This window comes from Anastrepha obliqua, chromosome 1 (genome assembly GCF_027943255.1).
Source record: "Anastrepha obliqua isolate idAnaObli1 chromosome 1, idAnaObli1_1.0, whole genome shotgun sequence".
In the NCBI taxonomy this organism is placed as follows: domain Eukaryota; kingdom Metazoa; phylum Arthropoda; class Insecta; order Diptera; family Tephritidae; genus Anastrepha; species Anastrepha obliqua.
The window spans coordinates 58,538,078-58,558,979 of NC_072892.1; the positions used below are offsets into that span (position 1 = coordinate 58,538,078).

General features: G+C 35.9%; 3 protein-coding genes across 13 annotated transcripts in view; all 3 read right to left on the bottom strand.

Moving 5' to 3' along the window:
* LOC129244385 (synapse-associated protein of 47 kDa) overlaps positions 1–6,730 on the bottom strand; it is a 149,399-nt gene extending 142,669 nt beyond the window's left edge. For 6 of the 7 annotated variants that reach the window (XR_008582367.1, XM_054882016.1, XM_054882025.1 and 3 more), the window contains exons 1-2: positions 6,431–6,730; positions 5,044–6,009 (exon numbers count right to left, since the gene is read on the bottom strand). Coding sequence is in view for 6 of the 7 variants with exons in the window: in XM_054882016.1 (XP_054737991.1) it covers positions 5,044–5,270 (227 nt within the window). In the remaining variant the exon portion in view is untranslated. Of the gene's footprint in view, positions 1–5,043; positions 6,010–6,161 lie in introns of all 7 variants that reach the window. The other variant, XM_054882012.1, reaches the window with a different exon arrangement.
* Positions 6,731–8,273: 1,543 nt separating this feature from the next.
* LOC129235757 (mitochondrial import inner membrane translocase subunit Tim16) lies at positions 8,274–11,398 on the bottom strand. Of its 3 annotated transcripts, none has more exons than XM_054869783.1 (3): positions 11,098–11,398; positions 9,417–9,638; positions 8,274–8,359 (listed from the first exon to the last, which is right to left on the bottom strand). In XM_054869783.1, the coding sequence occupies exons 1-2, from the start codon at positions 11,258–11,260 to the stop codon at positions 9,421–9,423; spliced, it is 381 nt and encodes a 126-aa protein (XP_054725758.1). In that variant the 5' UTR covers positions 11,261–11,398; the 3' UTR covers positions 8,274–8,359; positions 9,417–9,420. The 3 variants fall into 3 exon arrangements, with proteins under 3 accessions (XP_054725758.1, XP_054725757.1, XP_054725756.1); XM_054869782.1 differs by lacking the exon at positions 8,274–8,359 and adding an exon at positions 8,990–9,363; XM_054869781.1 differs by lacking the exon at positions 8,274–8,359 and having other exon boundaries at positions 8,990–9,638.
* Positions 11,399–11,901: 503 nt separating this feature from the next.
* LOC129248255 (F-box/LRR-repeat protein 7) overlaps positions 11,902–20,902 on the bottom strand; it is a 103,375-nt gene continuing 94,374 nt past the window's right edge. For all 3 annotated transcript variants that reach the window (XM_054887740.1, XM_054887756.1, XM_054887748.1), the window contains exons 3-6: positions 14,303–15,023; positions 13,396–14,229; positions 13,115–13,294; positions 11,902–13,048 (exon numbers count right to left, since the gene is read on the bottom strand). In XM_054887740.1, coding sequence (XP_054743715.1) covers positions 12,513–13,048; positions 13,115–13,294; positions 13,396–14,229; positions 14,303–14,942 — 2,190 coding nt within the window. In that variant the 5' untranslated portion in view covers positions 14,943–15,023 and the 3' untranslated portion in view covers positions 11,902–12,512. The remainder of the gene's footprint in view (positions 13,049–13,114; positions 13,295–13,395; positions 14,230–14,302; positions 15,024–20,902) is intronic.

A 20,902-nucleotide genomic window follows, 5' to 3' on the forward strand; every position in this document is an offset into this window, starting at 1 on the left:
TTCACAGAAGAACGACATTCACACATACATACATACAAGAAATGGCATGCGTTCTCTCTTCAGTTTTCTGTTACGTAGTGATAACAGCTTAAATGTTGGCAAGCGTGCTATGGAGGTCAAATGTGAGTATCTACTCATTTCTACTCCACTTTTTTATGCCTTACTCTCGCTATTTTTATTACAATTTTACACAGATGCTTTGCAGATTTTGGGTGCAGCGATCATGTCTCTTTGTGAGTGCTGCAGCTGGCATGAGGTGCGTAGACATTCATGAATTTTTTTTTTTTGGTTTGTTTTTTGTTTGCAAAAAATTTAATTCTCAACGTCGATATTGCATACTTGTTAATTAATTTAGAAGATAAAAAAGAATACAAAAATCACAAAAAGTAATATTAATAATAATAAAATTATTAGTAGCTAGGCAAGTAAGTAGCATATTTTCAGGAGCACAATCATTGCATTCCATCAAACTTTTGAATGACAGTTAATAATGCACTGGTAATTAACCAAATGCAATGAAACTTAAGTCGGATATGATGCAATCTGCTATTGATTTCAAGTGCTATAACTACAGTACACTCGGAGTTGAATGAACCCCAACTGAACTGAACTCCTCGTTCGTGTGAACAGCGGAATTTCTAAATACTCTGTACGGTAAAAACGTAAGATCTTGGATACTGAGTGAACAAATATTAAAACCTAAATTAGAAATATGTTGTAACGGCGAAAGAAGCTGTCAAAGGCTTTAATCTTCCGTAGACACACCTATGTTTTTGACGCAAACGATACAATGAGGTAAATTTCACCCCAAATCATAAATGTATTTCCACAAACAGGGTTAACGTTTTTATTTTGAATTTAAGTTTTTATTTTAAATTTAAAATGAATTACTTAATTTAATTTATTCAAAAATATCAAATTATAGTTATAATAACATCTTTTTCATCTTTATTGGCGCGATAACCGCTTACGCGATTTTGACCGAGTTTAACAAAGTGCGCCAGTCGTTTCTTTCTCGTGCTAACCGGCGCTAATTGGACACACCAAGTGAAGCCAAGTCCTTCTCCACCTGATCTTTCCAACGCAGAGGAGGATTTCCTCTTCCTCTGCTACCACCAGCTGGTACCGCATCGAATACTTTCAAAGCCGGAGCATTTGTGTCCATTCGGACGACTTGACCCAGCCAACGTAGCCGCTGGATCTTTATTCGCTGCGCTATGTCTATGTCGTCGTATAGCTCATACAGCTGCGATATTCGCCGTTGCCAACGTGCAAAGGTCCAAAAATCTTACGCAGAATCTTTCTCTCAAACACTCCAAGCGTCGCTTCATCGGATGCTGTCATCGTCCAAGCTTCTGCGCCATACGTTAGGACGGACATGATGAGAGCCTTGTAGAGTGTTAGTTTTGTTCGTCGAGAGAGGACTTTACGGCTCAGTTGCCTACTTAGTCCAAAGTAGCACTTGTTGACAAGAGAGATTCTACGTTGGATTTCAAGGCTGGCATTGTTATGACAAGAGGTACTTCGTTTTGTCCTCGTTCACCACCAGACCCATTCGCTTTGCAAACATGCTTGGATTTTATTCACATATAGAAAATTTCTATAATATTGTTTTTGTTTTGTGTTAAATAATAATATAACGGAAAACTATCTTGGACTTTAGAAACCTATATAAACTAAAAATAAAATAGTAAAAATACGAAAAAATAGCAAATTCATAAAAATTTGTTAGTGAATTATTTATTAGTTAGTTAGTTAATATTAACTAAATTTTTGTATAAATTTAATTAAAATTAAAAAAATTAATAGTCAAAACTTATCAATATATGGTGTTAACTTTCTTCCGTACGTACATAGGCTTAGTTTTATCAAAGGTGAATTTTTATCTTTATTATTCCATTTCTATAATGAGTGATTTTTTTAGAGCAATAATGGCAAGGTGATCTAGAAGTCCGCCTATAAACGAAAGTGAGATGGTAATTTTTTTATCTGATTTGGATGATCAAATAATTGATTTCGGTGACGATGTTATATATATAATTGGCGCGTACAACCTTTTTGGGTGTTTGGCCGAGCTCCTTCTCGTATTTGTGGTGTGCGCCTTGATGTTGTACCATAAATGGAGGGACCTACAGTTTCAAGCCGACTCCGAACGGCAGATATTTTTGTGGGGAGCTTTTTCATGGCAGAAATACTCTCGGAGGTTTGCCATTGCCTGCCGAGTGGCTACCGCTATTAGAAAAATGTTTTTCTTAATTTTGGTGTTTTCACCGAGATTCGAACCGACGAACCCATTCGACTACGGCGGCCGCCTCGGTGACGATGTTAGTGTCCTAAATTTGTCAATATGCGGAGTACACTTTCTTTTGACGTTGATTTTACTGGGGTAAATTTCCTCCAATCACTTTTTTAAATCTACATAAATTCGGTACGCGCCAACTACTGAGGGTTTAATGCATGAATTCGAAGAGTAAAATCGGCGTTGCTAAAAGACAGCTAACGGAATATTTCCAGATGTTAGAAATAGACAAACTACAACCCATCAAATATTTATTGGGCTGACTCATACCCCAGTGTGTCTTCCGAAGGTTAAGAAAGCTATCGAGTGGGTGAAGAAAAAACGAGTTTTCTTAATTATTATTAAATATAAAAAAAAGAGACAAATAAATATAAAAGACTTTTTCTTCGAAAACCAATATTTTAAGTTATAAAACTTTTTTACTTAAATATGCTATCATATTTTAAGTGGGATGTGTTCATTTAATGAATGAATTTACATATATGTATGTAGCTTACTTAAGGTTTCTGTTTTGAGTTCTATGATAAGGTGGTTGAATGAGCAGGTCTTGCACGAGTTAGTTCTTTTTACCCGGATTCTACTGTACTACTAACTAAATGTTATAAGAAACTAACCTTTAGTGTAAATAATAACTTTGTTATATGGTAAAAGCCATATATATATTGAGATATGAGTTGTTTAATTATTATCGGTAAAAAATTGCTGATAGAAGACTTTTTAATGGAACATCTCGTGTTGTAGATTTTTGGAAAAATTCACTAAAAAAATGTTATTCTCTCGTGAAAAGTTAATTTACATATGTACAGTGGCGGCCAAAATTATAGAAGTTCAACTTGTTGCAAGGTTTTGACTATTCTAATTTTATTTTATAGCTTTTTTCATAAAAACATAGTTTATTCTACAACAAAAACCATGTAGCTCAAAGTATAAAATTTTGTGTTGAACATAAAAAAAAATTCCAAATTTGAATTTTTTAAAAAATTCTGCAAAACATAGTCCTCCTGCAACAAAAACCATGTAACTCAAAGTATTAAATTTTGTGTAAAATAAGGGGTGATTAAATTTCAAGGGCCGATATTGAATGTGAACCACACCTAAACGTCAAGTTTTTTTCTGCATTTCATTTGACAGTTTTCAATTTCAGACTAACTCAATATGAACCATGGAAAGATACACAATCGAGCAACGCGTTAAAGTTATTCAGGCTTATTATGAAAACGAGCGTTCAAATCAAAATGCATATCGCGCACTTCATCTTCAGTGATGAGGCACATTTTCACCTCAGTGGATTCGTCAATAAGCAGAATTGCCGCATTTGGGCGAATTATAATCCAAGAGTTATTGCCGAAAAACCAATGCACCCACAATGAGTGACTGTTTGGTGCGGTTTATGGGCCGGCGGCATCATTGGGCCGTATTTTTTCCAAAAGAAGGCCGGTCAGGCAGTTACTGTGAATAGTGTTCGCTGTCGTGAGATGATAACGAACTTTTTATGGCCCGAATTGGAAGATATGGATGTGGACGATATGTGGTTTCAACAGGACGGTGCCACTTGTCACACAGCTAACGAAACAATGGCTCTTTTGCGCGAAAATTTTGATGGCCGAATAATCTCACGTCTCGGCGATGTCAATTGGCCGCCAAAATCATGTGATTTGATACCGTCGGTTATTTGAAAGAAAAGGTGTACGTCGATAAGTCAGCAACAATTCAAGAGCTAAATGATGAGGTAATTCGGCACATTAACGGCATATAACCTCAATTATGCCTCACCGTCATCGAAAATTTGGACCATCGGATGGAGGTGTGCCACCGAGGCCGCGCCGGCCATTTGGCTGATATTTTGTTCCATACCAATATTATCATAATAAAGAGAAATGACAATAATTTCCTAAAAAAATTGTATTTTATTCAAAATCAACACCGGCCTTTGAAACTTAACCACCCTTGCATAAGGTAATTCTGAATAGTATGTATTAAAAAAGTGTTGTAGAAAAAAAGTTCTATGTATGTTTGCCCCTGTGAAAAGTTTAATGGACCACATTTCCAACTACGAAACGCTGCTGAAACGGAACAAACCCACGATATTCTTGAAGCTAAAAACTCCTGGCTACGAAAATTGTGTTATTCCCCACAGACCGTAAAGGAAGCGAGCTGAGGCGGTTTTTAGCAGCCGTAAAGCCGGGATTAATGGCAAAAAGCAGTTGATCTTATGTCTTTGATGCGGTTGAAAGGCACAATACGTAATACGAGCAGCTACTGCGACCAAGTGAAACAATAGATTTTTAATTTTTCTCATTTATAATTTCTTTTCTATCAATCAAATCGAAGCAAGCATTGTAATTCAAATTCAGTGACCAGATTCCGTCATGACGACGTTAAACTAAATATTGACAGCCCTATAGAACTGATCTTGCATTATCAGCCTATCTGTGTCATAATGGAAACTTTTTAATTCGAACAAAAATTCTTTAAAAGTTTTATTTATTACCGAACATTTTATACAACCCAGTTTGCTACCAACACAATTTTAAATTTTTATTCATTTAAGGTTTGATATATATAGACCTCATTATATCACAACTTGCGTTACACTTTATCACAACTTTCATTTAGTTAGACCCATTCACTGTTTCATCAATGACCTACAAATGAAACTATGTATGTATATAATCAAAAAAATCGAGTTACATGCTTACACATATACATACATAGACATGAAATACTCGTTTTTCGGGACTCACCTCTTAGCACCCTCTTCACCTTCAATAGGCTGCTCCCCACTGACACCAGCCGCATTCGCTGATTGCTCTACGCCTGCAGCTGGTGCTGTTACTGCTGTAGCGCTGACAGCGGATGCTTCCGGAGCGGCGGCAGCATCCTGGGTGGGTGCAGGCACATCTTCGTCGGCTTGACCGCCCTTGACGGCGCCTACCAACGAAGTGAATTGATTTGTTAAACCAGAGAACATATTTGTCCACTCGCTGTTTTCTTTCGTCTATAGATTCCTGTTGCTGTAAAGTGTCTTTACTAACGTTGCACTCGCTTGTCCACCAAACCAATGGGATTGTATTGGTGGGAGTATGTAGATTTAAGTAACTACCGTGGTTTTTTGTACTACAGACTCATAGACGACACGCCGATTATGGGCGCTAACGTAGTAAGTAGTGCGTGGAAGAGCAAAGAAACGAGCGCACCACTAAGACGAAACGAGGTTCGTATGGCGATGCTTAATTTTTTTTTTTTTTTGTTTTTAGTTAGTGGGCGGCGAATTTAACACGCGCGTCACAATGCTTTTTGGAATGTATAGAGTACCCTGAATGAGAAAACAGGGGTTGACTTTTCGCGTGTAGTTCAAGTTCTCACGAGTCTCTCACGTTTTACGAATACCTTTCAGATGAGTACTGCTTTCTTTCTGCACCTGTGTCGATGGAGCTGTTGACTACTTTACAGATTTTACTTTTTTCAACTTTTTCCAATTTTTTCTTTAACTTTTTTTTCGCAAATGTGAACTTTTCAATGTTAAATCGTTTATACACCACTTTAATTCACGTTTACTAGCGCACGAGAGTTACAAAATTCTCACTTTTTTATTTTTTGGCAGAAATCTAGTGCAAGGTGGAACGTGCAATTTTTCACTCTTTGTTTGAAAGGCCAATTATATAGTAAATCAATAAATTTGGAAGTATTAATTTCAAATTCGGTTATTTCTGAAAGGAAATAGGGATGTAAAATATTATGTATCGCACGCATTGAATGCGTGAAAATAATTAATTTTGCTTTATCGCGATGAAAACTTTTTTTTGACAAAAATTTTCACACTTCAATCGATATTTCGCGCAATACGTGATGAAAAGCGTACTATAGTATATGGTATTGCTGAACTGCAGTTGCTGGTATCCCTTTGGCCACTGCTTTACAATGCTGCTTTCTGACTCAATATGAAGCTATGTTTATGTAGAAACGCGCTGATTTTAGAGACTTTTCAAGTTTTTGCTTCCAACTTCATCGAAGGTCCTCTGAAAACTGTCACTGCAAAGGAATCACATTTGCTCCAAAGCAATCGTTTGCTGCACCGACTTTTGCTGCCACACACGTAAAATAACTCTTGCAACAGAAAACTTTACTCACATTGGAATGTCTGCGCAGCTATTCATGAAAAACGACAACGACGACAAATGGAAACGTTGGTTTTGTTTGCGAAGCCCACTGTGGGTGGTTTATGTACAATGGATTCTTGTATTTGTTCTTTGTGCTGGAATTTCTCTGAAGTTTTGACGTTTACACATATGCGCTATATTATATTTGGCTGTGTTAAAAATGCTCTATTGTTGGCGTGAACTTTTTAATTTCTGAAATAATTAAAAAATTTCAGTACGAGTATTAATTAAAATATTGACACAATTCGTGTTTATCTTTGTCTTAACAGTTTTTATTTGTTGTCTTTTGCTTTGTTGTTCTAATGCAGCAGGAGACGCAGGGTTGTATTCGTTGTTGTCAAGTTTAAAAAAAATCATGATCGATAACTGAATAATTCGATATAATACACTCGGATTTTTGCTATTGTCTGCCGAGAGGCGACCGGTATTAGAAAAACCTTTTTCTTAATTCGGTGTTTCACTGATATTCGAACCTCAGAATGTCATGCACCAACCCATTCGGCTATGGCGGTCGTATAGAATACCAGCTTTTACCCGCGACCCTGCTCGCGTGGGAGTAGTTTTGAGGGATTTTGGATATGTACATATATAAAAGGATTACAAACAATAATTTCATAGAAAATAATTTTTTATTAATAACCATAATAATACAATACCCGGTTGCTATGCCTCGTTGAATAAAATCAAAACAACCAATCAGAAAAATATCAAGCAAAATTAATTTTATTAATTATCTATCTCAAACCGTTTTGGAACTTTGCATTTGGGTCATAGTTGAACAGCTTATGCGAATTATGAAGTCTAGAGTGTGCTATAAATAGTGGGAAATAGGAAAAACTAAGATTTTTTAGATTAAATTTAGGCAAATATTCCATTATTAGTGACGAATGAGAGTGGTGGCGCGGCCTGGGGGCTCTGGGAAGGGAGTTCCATCATAAAAACATGCCTATAACCTTCATTGGGTGAAAATATGAATGTATAAAAATTTTTACGTCATTTGGTGTTGTCGTTTCGTAGTGATGCGGAGACAACGTACATACATTCACCTTTATAGTATAGATATTATTTACGTAATATATAAATATATATTTTTTTTATTTCAATTTAAAAATACAAGTACGACTTAAAAACAATTGTTATTTGATAAATTTTTTGCATGGAAATTTTAATATCACTTTCAATGCCTGAAATCATATCGATAACATTTATCGGAAACCTAAACAAACTAAAATCGAATACCTAAGGTGAATTTACGTGGATTGGGAACGTATCAATCAATTAAATGATCTTGTTTAAACTAGGCACAAACCAGCGGAAGCGATAGGATTCGACTTGTGTTCAAATTCAAGCGTGTATGTCGAACGCAATCTGTCCAGGCATTGATCGCAGCTATTTCAGTATTTTGCTTTCAATCGAACTGTGGCAGTGTAAGGATTTTCAAAAAGTGGATTTAAATTATGAAAAAATTAATTTGTTTTGTGAAAAATCATCCAATTTTATAGGATTTAGCTGAAAACACTATATTTCTTTAAAAAAGAAAAATAAAGTATATGATAAAATTTTAAATTAAGCTCAACTAAAGTGGTATGCGCCAGAAATTAATTTATATTCCGTAACTTAACTTTGATGTTTTAAATACAGTGCCGCGCATAACAAAACCACCATTTTAAATCTGTTGCAACTTACAGCCTATAAGTGACATAGGATAATGAAATGTAAGGGGTATTTCAAAAGACGCACGTAGATGTTGTTATAAAATAAAAGTGGCAGAAAGTTTATATTCTTCCCGGTTTTATTCAAAATATGACTCTTAACACTTATATACAAAAATTGGCATAATTTAAATGTCCAACATGAGCACGTACGGGTAAAATTCGTCAAACAGTCGATGCAGGAACGCCTAATTGATGACATAAAGAAAAAATATATATTATAATTTTGTGGTATCGAATGAAATAGAATACAAAGGTTTTTTTTTTTTTAAATATAACAAAACATTTTTGAATAAAGTAGATTTGGGAGTCGTGGCTTATGAATTGTTCATATCAACTTTATTTAAATGCACGCCTTTCACATTTGTCATTTGAAATGTTTGGTATGCTTTAAACTAATTTAATGAAATATATTTACGAATTTTTCAAAATATTATTAGTTGTGGGAAAATTAAGTTGCTTAAGATATGCAGTCGGTTTTACGTTATCGAAACACCCCGGACTTATATCCGGTCCAAGACTGTCGTTCGCGTATGCAATTTGGTAGCAGTTTTATCCATATTCACGTGATCTCTCAACATTTTTTCCAACAGTAATAAGTCATACCCGGGACCTTTGGGCAATAACATTATTATGGTTTCTCCCGTGGCTCAAATAAAACGGAAATTTTATTTTTTTTATATGTACGTATAGTTATAATAAAACAAGGGAGTGTGAGTGACATCATTAGAGTATTATGCCGGCAAATAAAAGCAAAATCAAAGTCAAGTGCATCATTGTGTTCCTTTCCCTTAATTTCGAAATATAAATTTGATCAGTTAATTTGTAGTAGTAATATGATTTTTCTCAGCAATCCATTTTTTATTCGTTTAACAACTACATTAAGCGTAAATTCCTAACAGATCTAAAATAAAAATTATAGGTGCAAAACAAGGCTTTCATCTAAATAGAGGAACTTTGTAACAAGTAAATACAACTAAGGGAATTACATGAGCAGCATTCGGACGACAGCATTAATATATTTACAATTTCATCGAGAATTTTTTATACAAAAACAGTGAGCACATCATATCGATCATTGTTTGCCTTTCGCGTCGTCCTATGTCCTTGTTTTGTTTTTATTTGTACAGATGACTTCCTTTTTGTGTCGTTATTTCGAACGTTTGTTTTTTCGACTTATGTTAAATTACTTCTAGAAAAATAAACCTATTTATAGAAACTGTTTTACTGGCAATGCCACTGCACCTCATCACGTTGCGTCTTTCTTCGCTCGCGCCGCATCCATTTGTTGTTTCAATTCCGTATCTATACGCTCCTTAGCGCGAAACACTTTCGATTGCAGATAGAAGGAACCGCCTTTCGCTTTGTCATTCACAGCAAATAAGTGTTCATAGTTTTTGACAATCTTTTCCAGATCTTTCAAATCATCCACGTTTAATATTTGTTTCGCCTCTTCCAGTGTCATGCCTGCCACATATTACAAAAACAACAAATTTTTTATTTCCCATTATTGGCACATAAATCGGGAAAATACCCATGTGTTCTCCCGACTTTTTTAAAAAAAGGGGTATAAGGGGGGGTAGAGGGGGTATTCTACTATCCAAAAGTGAAAACTTCACTTGCCGGAGCCTTATAGTTTTTAAGTTATTTGAGTTTAAAAATTGTAAAATTGACCAAGAATCCTCCTATTTTGGTTACTACAACCAGCCGAAGTGCTGCCAGACATCGTATAAATAAACAATTTTAGAAGATAATAAATGACTAGAAATACAAAATTTTACAAATTATTTCTATATTATATACGTCTATTCATATATATATATATATATATATATATATATATATATATATAGGTATATTTATGGATATATGTATATATTTATATACATATATATATTAATGCTTGATTTTCAGTAAAGTATGTTTGATTGTATGCATTTTGAATATATGATATATATATATGATATATATATTTTTAATTCCAAATTTTCACTACATTATGAATATATGATATATATATATACATATATATATTTAAAAAAAAAAAGAAAAAAAAGCGCCGCAGGCGAAAATTTGGAATAAAAAATCGCGCGATTTTTAATTCCAAATTTTCACTATATTATACATATATATATTAAAAAAAAAAAAGAAAAAAAAGCGCCGCAGGCGAAAATTTGGAATAAAAAATCGCGCGATTTTTAATTCCAAATTTTCACTATATTATACATATATATATTTAAAAAAAAAAAGAAAAAAAGCGCCGCAGGCGAAAATTTGGAATAAAAAATCGCGCGATTTTTTATTCAAAATTTTCACTATATTATGAATATATTATATATATTCTTTTTTATATATTAAATATCTATATATAAAAAAGAATAGTTAAAAAATTTTAAAAAGAATATATACACCTTAGAGGTTGTAAACCCCCATTCCCTCATATTCTAACAGAAAAAGTGTGTGGAAATTATGTTCCTATGTTGCTTCGTTTTCAATCGCATTCTATTATTTTTTTTTAGTTTTTGCTTCTGGCAGCACTCCATTCAGCCATGCTTTTCAGTTATTGTAAATTTAGCTGGCATATTTGGAGTTAGCAACTTAAAAATGCAATATAAATGGTTAATTTGTGGTATAAATAAATAAAAAGAGTTAAAAACGTGTGTGTATGTTAATATAGTTTCAATATTTATTAAAATAAATGTGATAAATGCACTTATTCTATCAAAATTTGGTGAAGGTAAAAGACAAACTTTATCAACAAAAAACTTAAAAACTATTATTAACAGAATAGTGTTGGTGCTAGTTTTAGCAAAATAAGCACGAAATGAACACCTCCTGTGAATTTCATTGAAAAATTCGTAATATTTCTCTCAAAACAAGTGAGGGGAGAACACATGGAGTCGGAGCCCATAAATCGACTACTTACCGGTCCGCGCATTTGCTTCAGCACGTTTCTCGCCTTGTTGACCACCACCACCGCGTCGTGCCGCCTCCTGTGAAGCAGCGATCTCTTGCTTTAACGCCTTTGCAAAAGCACGACCGATAGCCTGCCCTCCAAGCATAATTATCTGTGCCAAATACTTAGCCATAGTTTATGTGCCACTAATTATTTGTTTTCGTTTTTTGAGTCTTTTAATTAGAAAATATTGTGAAATTAATTCCCTTAGCGTTATTAGATAGAAATTCCTGTTTATTATTTGACATTACACAATCGTTTCTAACCTCGAAAACGGTGACCGCTATCAGATGTTTTTGAGTGAAACCATAATTAATTGGGCAGCACTGTTCATGTAGCACAGGGTGATGCAGAGATTTAGATTTTGTACATGCTTTGGTGGCGTTAAAAGATTTATCAGAGAACGTAAATTCATAATTTCATAAAGTCATGAATTTACGTTCTCTGGATTTATATCCGCGATTTTGGAAGTAATAAATAAAACTCGTATAATTATATATTGAATTGTACTCTGCGCCTTTTATTATTGATACATATGTACATACACATTTAGTTCCTACTTTAATAAAAAATAATTTACATAAACAAAACAAACTGTCTTGCAATTAAACTACAATTGTTTTACCAAATTTTATAATAATTCGCATAATTTGTATGTCTCGCAATACTTTATAGTTTATGTATATACAAATTTGTTCATATATTTAGTATAAATATTAAATAAAAAATATAATCATCTGTACAAATTATTAAATGCGTGCTATGCAGTTTTAGTTAAAGTTTTATAGTTCGTGAAGATTTTAAATTAAATTATCTTATTAAAAAAAAGAAAACAAAAGAATAAGCAAAATATTGTAATGAACAGAAATATCTTTTATGTTAAATAATAGAAAATAGTAACTCTCTGTTTAAACCTACCTATTTGTTTCTTTTTCTTCTAAAAACGAAAATTTCCGAAGTTTTCAAATCATTTAAAACAATTTCAAATGTTATTTTCGAGTTAAGGTTGTTTTTTGAAGACAGCTTAAAAATTGATTGGTCTTATCAGTATTTAAATTTGTATAATTCACATAACATTCAGAGTGTTTTCAGTTGTAAGGAGGAGCAAAACTAACTTTAACCATCCAAAAGAGTTTTCTTTGAGTTTAAGTTTAAATCGAATATTTCGTAATTAGATTTTAAGCGAGCGAACTTAAGCATTTCATCAAGCCTCATACTTTTGTCAAACCCCCCAAATTAATTTCACACATTACATATTTAGAATTTGAAAACATTCAACAATTTCGAATCAAATCTCGATCTTATGCATATTGCCTCTTATCGTTCCTCACATCGTGCTCTTTCCATTCAAAAAGCACAACCGAATTTACCCAACACTTTCTCGTTCAACAAAATCCTGGATTCGTATGCTCTATAACACATCGCTTGCAATATTTTTTCACTGCTCGATAGCCTTCGATCGATATCTGACAATCCTGTATGTTTAGCTGTTGAAGGCCACGACAATAGTACGCGATACACTGCACGCCCCGGTCTGTAATCATATCACAATTCCGCAAACTGAGCTTCTTCAGATTCGGACAACTTTCGGCGAGTGCACGCAGGCCGGCATCACTCACGTCACACTTGCCGATGTCGAGTGCGCGCAGTCGCGGGCAGGAATGTGCCAACACCGTTATAGAATCATCGCTAACTGCTTCACAGCCGCGTGCATTTAGATAACGTAGCTTGTAGCAGCGACGCGCGATCACCTTGAGGCCAGCATCAGAGACACGATCACATTTCGCCACAGAGAGATAGCGTAGAACGGCGCCAAGTTTGGCGAGCTCGTATAGCCCAAAATCGGTAATGTTCACGCAATCGGATATGCTGAGCTCCTTGAGAGCAATACAAAAGCTTGGCACGAATTTTAAGCCGGCATCTGAAAGTGAGTGGCAAGTTTTTGATTTATATGTGAGGAGCAGTGCGTTGATGTTGGGAAACTCACCTGTGATTTTGATACAGCGCCTAAGGTAAAGATATACCAGTTGAGGACAATTTTTCACCACGATTTTAAGCCCGACATCATCTAAGACAATACAATCCGTAAGATCCAAATACTGCAACAGAAGACGACGTGGCTGTTCCAGGTTCGGATGCATGCTAATGCTGATCACCTGACTGCAACCTGGAAGATATAAAAGGAAATTACATGAGCACAAATGGGTTCTTGAATTGATTATTGATTCATGATTGAAATAATGTTTGGATTTCTTTCTCATCCCTTACCCGTCACATCGAGATGCTGCAAATTGGTACATTTCGTAAGCACATCCATTAACGCCTGATTGGACACCTGTACGCACGTCTGCAGCTGTAGATGTGTCAGCTCAGGGCAGCGTCGTGTCAGCAGTTGTAAACCTTTGTCTGATATGCGACAGCCTTCAGAGAGCATAACTCGCTCAACTTCTGGGCAAGAGCCGTTGCAAGTTTGGCCGCACAGCTGTCGGAATATCATTTTGAGTGTTTTATCGCCATTTAGATGCTCGCCTTTCAGCGAAATCACCTTCCATAGCAGTGGGCGCCATGCGAGTTGGTCAAAGCGTCGACAAACGCGCGCCAAAATGCATAATTCGCAGCTGTCGAACCAGTTGAAAATCTTTAATACGACTTCGTCGGGCAGCCGATCAAAGAGTGGTCCCGAACGAAAGGTCTTCTTGTTCCACGGTGGTGGCGCAACATTGTCGTGTCGTGAGCGTGTCACCGTCGTCAATGTGGTCGTGGACGGTGGTGGGTGGTGAACGATACTATGTGTTGTAATGGTATTCAGATGGTGACCCGTTGGCGATGGCGAGACAAGAGTGGCATAACCTTGATCTAGACTAGGCGAGAAGCGACCAATGTTGCATAGACCATCGGATAGACTTTTCACTTTGGTGTGATGGAAACGTTGTTCCAGCGCAAGATTGGAGGATGTGCTGTTACTGTTCGAATTGGGGAAATTGTCCAGATGATTGGACGAGCTGAATGCATCCGTTGGTGAACCGGTGCGATTGAGTAGGTAACGATCGGATCCGCTCGTTTCGCTGGGGCTTGACGCGCGATGCCGTAGGTAGTGCGCATCTGTAACAAAAATAAAATGGAAAAAATGTTGAGTAGTCGTCTAAGTCATACAATGTCTACGAGTCTTACTCACCAGTTAATCGTTCAGTACCATTACTGTAATTACATATATTGCGCAGCCCTTCTTCGAGAAAGTAGCGCTCGTTCTGAAAATGGCTCGCCTCCGAGCCCAGCGGCAGCGCACGTATCGCGTTTCCCAAATATAGCGCATCCATTTTTTTCTCTAAAAAGTATTGCGCATTTCGCGTGCTATTTCCGTTGACCGCACCCGATACAGTGGGTACACTGCAACGTCCACCCTGGTGCCGGGTAATACGTCCCACCGATGCGCCACTGCCATGCGACCCGCTGCGGGGTAATTGAAATATTTCTGGAAGTGCGTGGTTGCGCTGGGCAGCTGCGGCAACGGCAGCAGCATCTGCATCTTCTTCAATATTGACCAATTCGTCGAGCAGTCCATCCACTGTGTCGCCCTGTTGTGAAGCGGATGGCGTATAGATGATATCGTCCGCGTCGATGCTGAGGTCAGGTGATTTGCGTGACATTTGATATACCTGTGGATCGAGTGGACTGGAACTGAGCGGATGGCGATATGGCGGTTGATGGTGACCCGTCAATGAATCGATAACGGCACTACTGTTGCGGCCCAGCGAAGCCAAAGGACATTCGAGGCTTGTGGGCGCTGGCGCCCGGCGTGCGGTCTGATGTGACATGCTGGCCGCGGTAATAGGGGACGACGGCTACAATAACAACGGCCAGAAATGCGTTTAATAGTACTTGAAATTAAGAGTAAGCTGGAAAAATAAGAAATAGGAAAACAGCGAGTTTTTAATTTTAATAAAATCTTTTCTAAAAGTTTCTTAACCAATTTGTATATTAAAATTATCGCCGAGTAGGTGAAAAATTGTTGCATTCAACTTTTGTATTCGAATATTAACACGTCAACGACATCTCGTTAGCACTCTAAACTTCTTGTATTTGTGGCAAGCTTAAATTACCACGTACATCGATAAATATGTGTGTACAATTACTCTACCGCTGAATTATGGCGCACCCATATCCGTTTCCTGCTTTGTATTTGAGCTCACGAGGAGAGAGCTTTAACGACCAGCGCTTTAGGAATGACTATTTGTCTTTGAATAATGGCAAGGAATTTTCATGAAAGCAGAAAAAAAACAAACCTGTAATTGATTTTCTTTTTTGTTTTTGTTATAAGTGCACTTGGCAATGCATAAAGGAATCACATACTTCACCTTTTCAAGTTACTGGCAGCAGTGTAGAGGTGGTACACAAGAAATGTCAAATCAATAAGTGAATGGAAAAATTTCGTTGGTTAACTGCCTTGTGAAAATATAAAGAACGAAGAAATAAAAAAAAAAAAATCTTTTAATAAGGAATAATCGAACTAGACTAAGACTCTGATTCCGAAAAACTAAAAAAAACACAGCTGAAATAAAACGGCAGATATGTCGTCAGGGTAACTGCCAGAAATTTACTGCAGATACTAAACATCAAAGTGATAAAAAAAGTTAAATATAGTGGCGATAGTTCATTTCTTAAGGTAATAGAAAACCTTGTAAGCAACAATGTAAATATATATAAAACTAGAAAAGAATCTTAGTAAAAATTCAAAACGCAAACCGGAAACTGAATGCGAAGCTTAGCTTAGATCCGATAAGGCAGTATGCGCGCCTGCCTAAAAAGTATCCGAAGCGGTACCCGCTAGCGATGCCAGGGCAAGAGTAAAGCGTCTTTTGTGTTGGAAATATGCATGTGGGGAAGAAGTTATGTAGATTCATTTGGTATTTTTAAGGCACCTTTCTGGTCTAGAATTTCGAACAAATTGCTTTTTTTCCATGTTATGATTGTTTTTACTTTCAAAAATATACTTGCAAATTTTTATATTGAAATTCGTTTTAGTTTAGTCCTTTAAAATTTTTTTTTCAAAAACTTAAATATATAATAAAGATAAGAGTTTAAATAGATTTTATGTACGAGCAATATTTTGTTAGAAATAAAATCCGGAAAATAAGCCTTTTTTTCCCTTGTCACAGTAGACTTCCCCCTTAAGTCAAAATATTCAAAATGGCCGCTGTGGCAGATCTGCAAGCGCAGGTCCGCTTTTCTTAGGTGCCTAAACGGTGTACATGAAATCTTACGTTTCGGTGATCTAAAACAAAAAAACAAAATATTGTTATCATATACATAGTATTGACTCTCGTCTGACGTAGGATTATGTCGATAAAAAATTTTGGCGTTGAAAAAAAAATTCTTGAAATTTTTTTCTTTTTTTTTGCCTAAAATTGATGTTACTATTGTTTATAACAATTTAACAAATAACGATATCAAAAAAATCCTATGTCAGACGAGAGACACTATTAAAGAGAATATATAATTAAATTTTTAAGCTGATTCATTTATCAGAACTCGAGATATCGTGTACACCGTATAGAAAAGTGGACCTGCGCTTGCAGAAGTGCCACAGCGGCCATTTTGAATATTTTGACTTAAAATTTTTTTTTCAAAAACTTAAATATATAATAAAGATAAGAGTTTAAATAGATTTTATGTACGAGCAATATTTTGTTAGAAATAAAATCCGGAAAATAAGCCTGTTTTTTCCCTTGTCACAGTAGACTTTCCCCTTAAAACGAGACCGATTTGAAGTACGACGCCCAGGTATAAGCGCGCTAACCGTGTTTTTCTCGAAACTATTTTTTCCGAATTGGCGTTGGGTAATTTTTCAAAAAGTACTGAATCGATTGATTTGAATTTTTAATATGTTATTGAGTAGACCTGTGGCTCTCACAGGTAGCAGAATTATAATTTTATAATCAATTTTTCTATTTTTTTTTTAAGAGCGAGAACGTGAAAAAAATCCTTTTTTTTTGTTTCTCCAATAAGCAGATAAAATATCTAGAAACTTTTTTTTTTGTAAATCTGCTACCCCAATCAGTTACGCCAGTGGCATGCGTTACGTCAGGGGAAGCAATTGTTTTTATTATTGTCATTAAAAAAGTATTTTTTTTTGTAAATAAAGAATTGATCTAATGAATAAAATGATTTGCAATTGATACCGATTGTTTTTCTTCAATTTTCAACGCCTTTAATTTTCATGTCTCTAGACCAGCTGCATGTCATTGGCAGCTTCGATGACAACAGCCGAACCATCATTCCTATCTGGTCACCTTTTATATATTTGAACTTTACACCAATTAAAAGGTAAAATTGATACCAAATCTTAATAGCGACCCTGTAAGTGCAAACTCTTATAACTCCATGTAATTTTTCTTTCCGCTATACATTGGTCCAGCTTACACCAATTCGCCTGCAACCAACAGCAGCAATCTCTTTGCAGCGATCTCTCGCACATCGCAAAACACATCGATCTTATGAGACTATGGCAGTATGAAAATTATGGGGCGCTAAAGTGGCTTTGCGGGTCTTGCAGCGCATATGCAGGCATGTGAATTGTTGTAATTGGCGTTGTAGTTGTTAGTGTCGCTGCTGTTGCTGTTTTGCATGAAGCAATATATGCAAATCAGCAGACTTCCACGCTCGATATGTTCTGCAGCGATCGCGCGTTACAGATCTACAAATCTACATGTGTAACAACATACATGCCTACAGTGCTGAAACAAATAATAGAAACGACTCATCGGGGATTTTCGAATCAATTGTACAGATGTATGTTGTATGTTGTGGAATTGAACAAATGACAAGAATGGTTGTTTCTTTGCAAAGCATTTTATTCCGCAACCTGTTTTTACTTTTATTTTAAGTACAAACGTGTGAACGTTCGAGTAGTTGTGCTTGGAAAAAATTCAAGCAATTGGGGTTTGGTGATACTTTTTATATCAGTTAAAAATTAAGAATTTTATTGATAGCGCAAATTTAAAATAGTATTAAATCGAAGTAAACTTTGTACAGGAAAGGACGATAGATTTTAGGGGAAAGAAGACGATAAGAAAATAGCGACATTGCTGAAGTGTTCCAAAAACAAAGAGTATGAGGTAGTGTGGCTATTCAATAACCAGGCTGACACTCCCATGGAAGAAGTACGCTTGCGGCATACACCAGCTGTTTAGCGTGATACCCTCTCTTTATAAAGGAATACCTTTCACTTTATTAGTTTAGCCTTTGCCTTCCTATATGTATATTATAGCTGTTTTTTGTTTCGCCAGAAAAATTTTCGTATTTTTATATATTTAGTACCGCCATAAGTTCTGGTACAAGTGAAGGCAGTTATAGATAATAATTATTAAATTAAATATATAATACTTTTTTTAGTTAGTTAGTTTAATTTAATCATGTAAATATTAAAAAAAAATTTTAATTTTCATTCAAAACGATGACCATTTGCTTTTACGTAAGCCTTCAAACGATTAGGCCATTCAGCTATTGCAGCACGCACGGTTTCCGTTAATTTTGACGGCGTTGTTCGAACCAAAGATTGTTTGAGACTTTCCAAATTTTTGTGAGATTTTGTTCACCAATTCTGACCACAAACTGAAGTCTAATGGATTCAGATCTGGCAGACGGCCAATCTGCTGCGGCTGTGAAACCAGGAATATTGTTGTTTTAGCCCCTGCTGGGTGGTTTTTGCTGGAGATATAAATAAATGTAACGCCTTTACAAGACACTTCCAAACAAAACATTACAGAGGCTGGATGATGGCCACACTGAACCATTGGAACAACATTTTTTGCGCCTCTTGATTTGCGCCATAGATTTTGTTGTTGTGCTTATTAAAAACTTCTTCAACATTGAAATTTTCCTTATCTGCGAAAAGAATATTTTCATGGCCATTGATCGCGTGCCAGTGAAGAAGCTGCTTGCATCTGTCGAGCCTAATTTTCTTCGAGCGCGTTGTTAAAAGATGACTTTAAAGTAGCTTCTTAGAGCGGATAGTCCTATTCGCCGGATTTTGTACTTTTTTTTATTCCTAAGGGCCCTGATGCAGATATCCAGAAACGCGAAAACTCCTTATAAAAAATTGCTTCTGAAATGCTGAAGAAAAATTTCTTGCAGCAGACTTCTTATGTCGTCCTCTATATGTAGTTCTTAAGAAATTTGCTACTATATTTTAAAGTTTTGTTTTTAGAAAAGAGCGCAAGGCAACCCAGGTCTTGAACAGATATGGTATTATAATGTATATAATATTTGTAGGTGTGGTCCATTATTTTAAAATTTCTAGGGTTATGGTACACTATTTCCAGTAAATACATTCAATTTGCTTAAAAACCCTTCAAGGAAGTGAATATGAAAGCACCAAGTCAGGGGAATTTGGGGTTTTCACAATATTTTGTCGTCGCATTGATGGCCTCCCTCTGAGCCAAGTTATGTTTCAGAAAATACGGAATTCATGATTGTTTTTGGCTAAAATTGTAGTTTTGAATTTCTTGGCGGTGCGTGGAATGGTATGACTTCACTTTTGAGACATACAAATCAGATACTCGTAAGTCTTTGATATGAAAGGAAATGCTCTACATTGTATGCAAAAAATCAACGCAATTTTTGAGCGACTTCGAAGTTACACTTTATTATTCTAAAATCGAGCGGGCTATAGAAGTGTATTGACAGAAATTTATTTCTGATTAAAAAGTAGTAAATTTTTATGATAATTTTTTCAAACTAGTTACATTTCTGTGAGTTACGCACAAAGTTTCGAGCTTTGAGTTACATATATGGTTTTTGTTGTCGAAAGCACTACACTTTTATAAAATATAAAAAAAAATATAAAAACAAAAGTTAAAACTATACAAAACGCTTCCAACGGCCACGATCCTTCGCAATGACTTTGACTTCTTTGAAATATTTCACTGCAAAATTAAGTTCTTTTCAACAGTTCTCTTCCAAGTGCATCTTAGGCTTCCTTTTTTTCTATTGCCTTGCGGATTCCAATCAAGTGCTTGCCTGCATATTTCTGTGGCATCCTTTCCAAGAGGCATCCTTTGCCAATCCATCTCCGCTTCCTCTGCTTTATTTCAGTCTGAATGGTTTACTGCTTACAACTCGCCCAAAGCTATCTGTTGTTGATTGTTCTGGGCCAACAAATTCGCAATAAACGTCTTAAACATTTATTGACAAAAACTTGCAGCTTATTTGCGAGCAAATCTGTCATGAGCCAGGTTTCACAGCCATACAAAAAAACCGATTTTATATTTAGGTTGAAAATACGCAGATTTGTATGTGTGGAAATCGATGTAGAATTCCATATCTTTTCAGCTGAGCTTTACCGATTCTGGTTTGTATGACGTTTGCTGCACTTTCGCCCGTAGAAACTATACTTCCCTGGTACGTCAAGTTATTGACGTTTTGAATGCTGGAATTAATAACGCTGAAGCTACTGCTTGGCTCCGCGACATTTACATAAAGCAACAGATTTCATCGGCGTAATCTAAGTTTTCAAGGTGTTCGCTGAAGTTCCATTGCATGCCTCCGCGGCATCCGTCTCGAAATCTTGCAAGCACGTCATCGAGCACGATAAGGAACAGCATAGGAGAAATCAGCCAAACTTGCCGAACACCAGATATAGATCCAAAGGTGGATGATAGAATTCCATTCTGTTCAACATTTGGTGGATGATAGAATTCCATTCCTACATTTGAAGCTATCGCACTGGGCTTTAATTAGCTGGATGATTTTCGGCGCAATGCCTCGACGATATAGG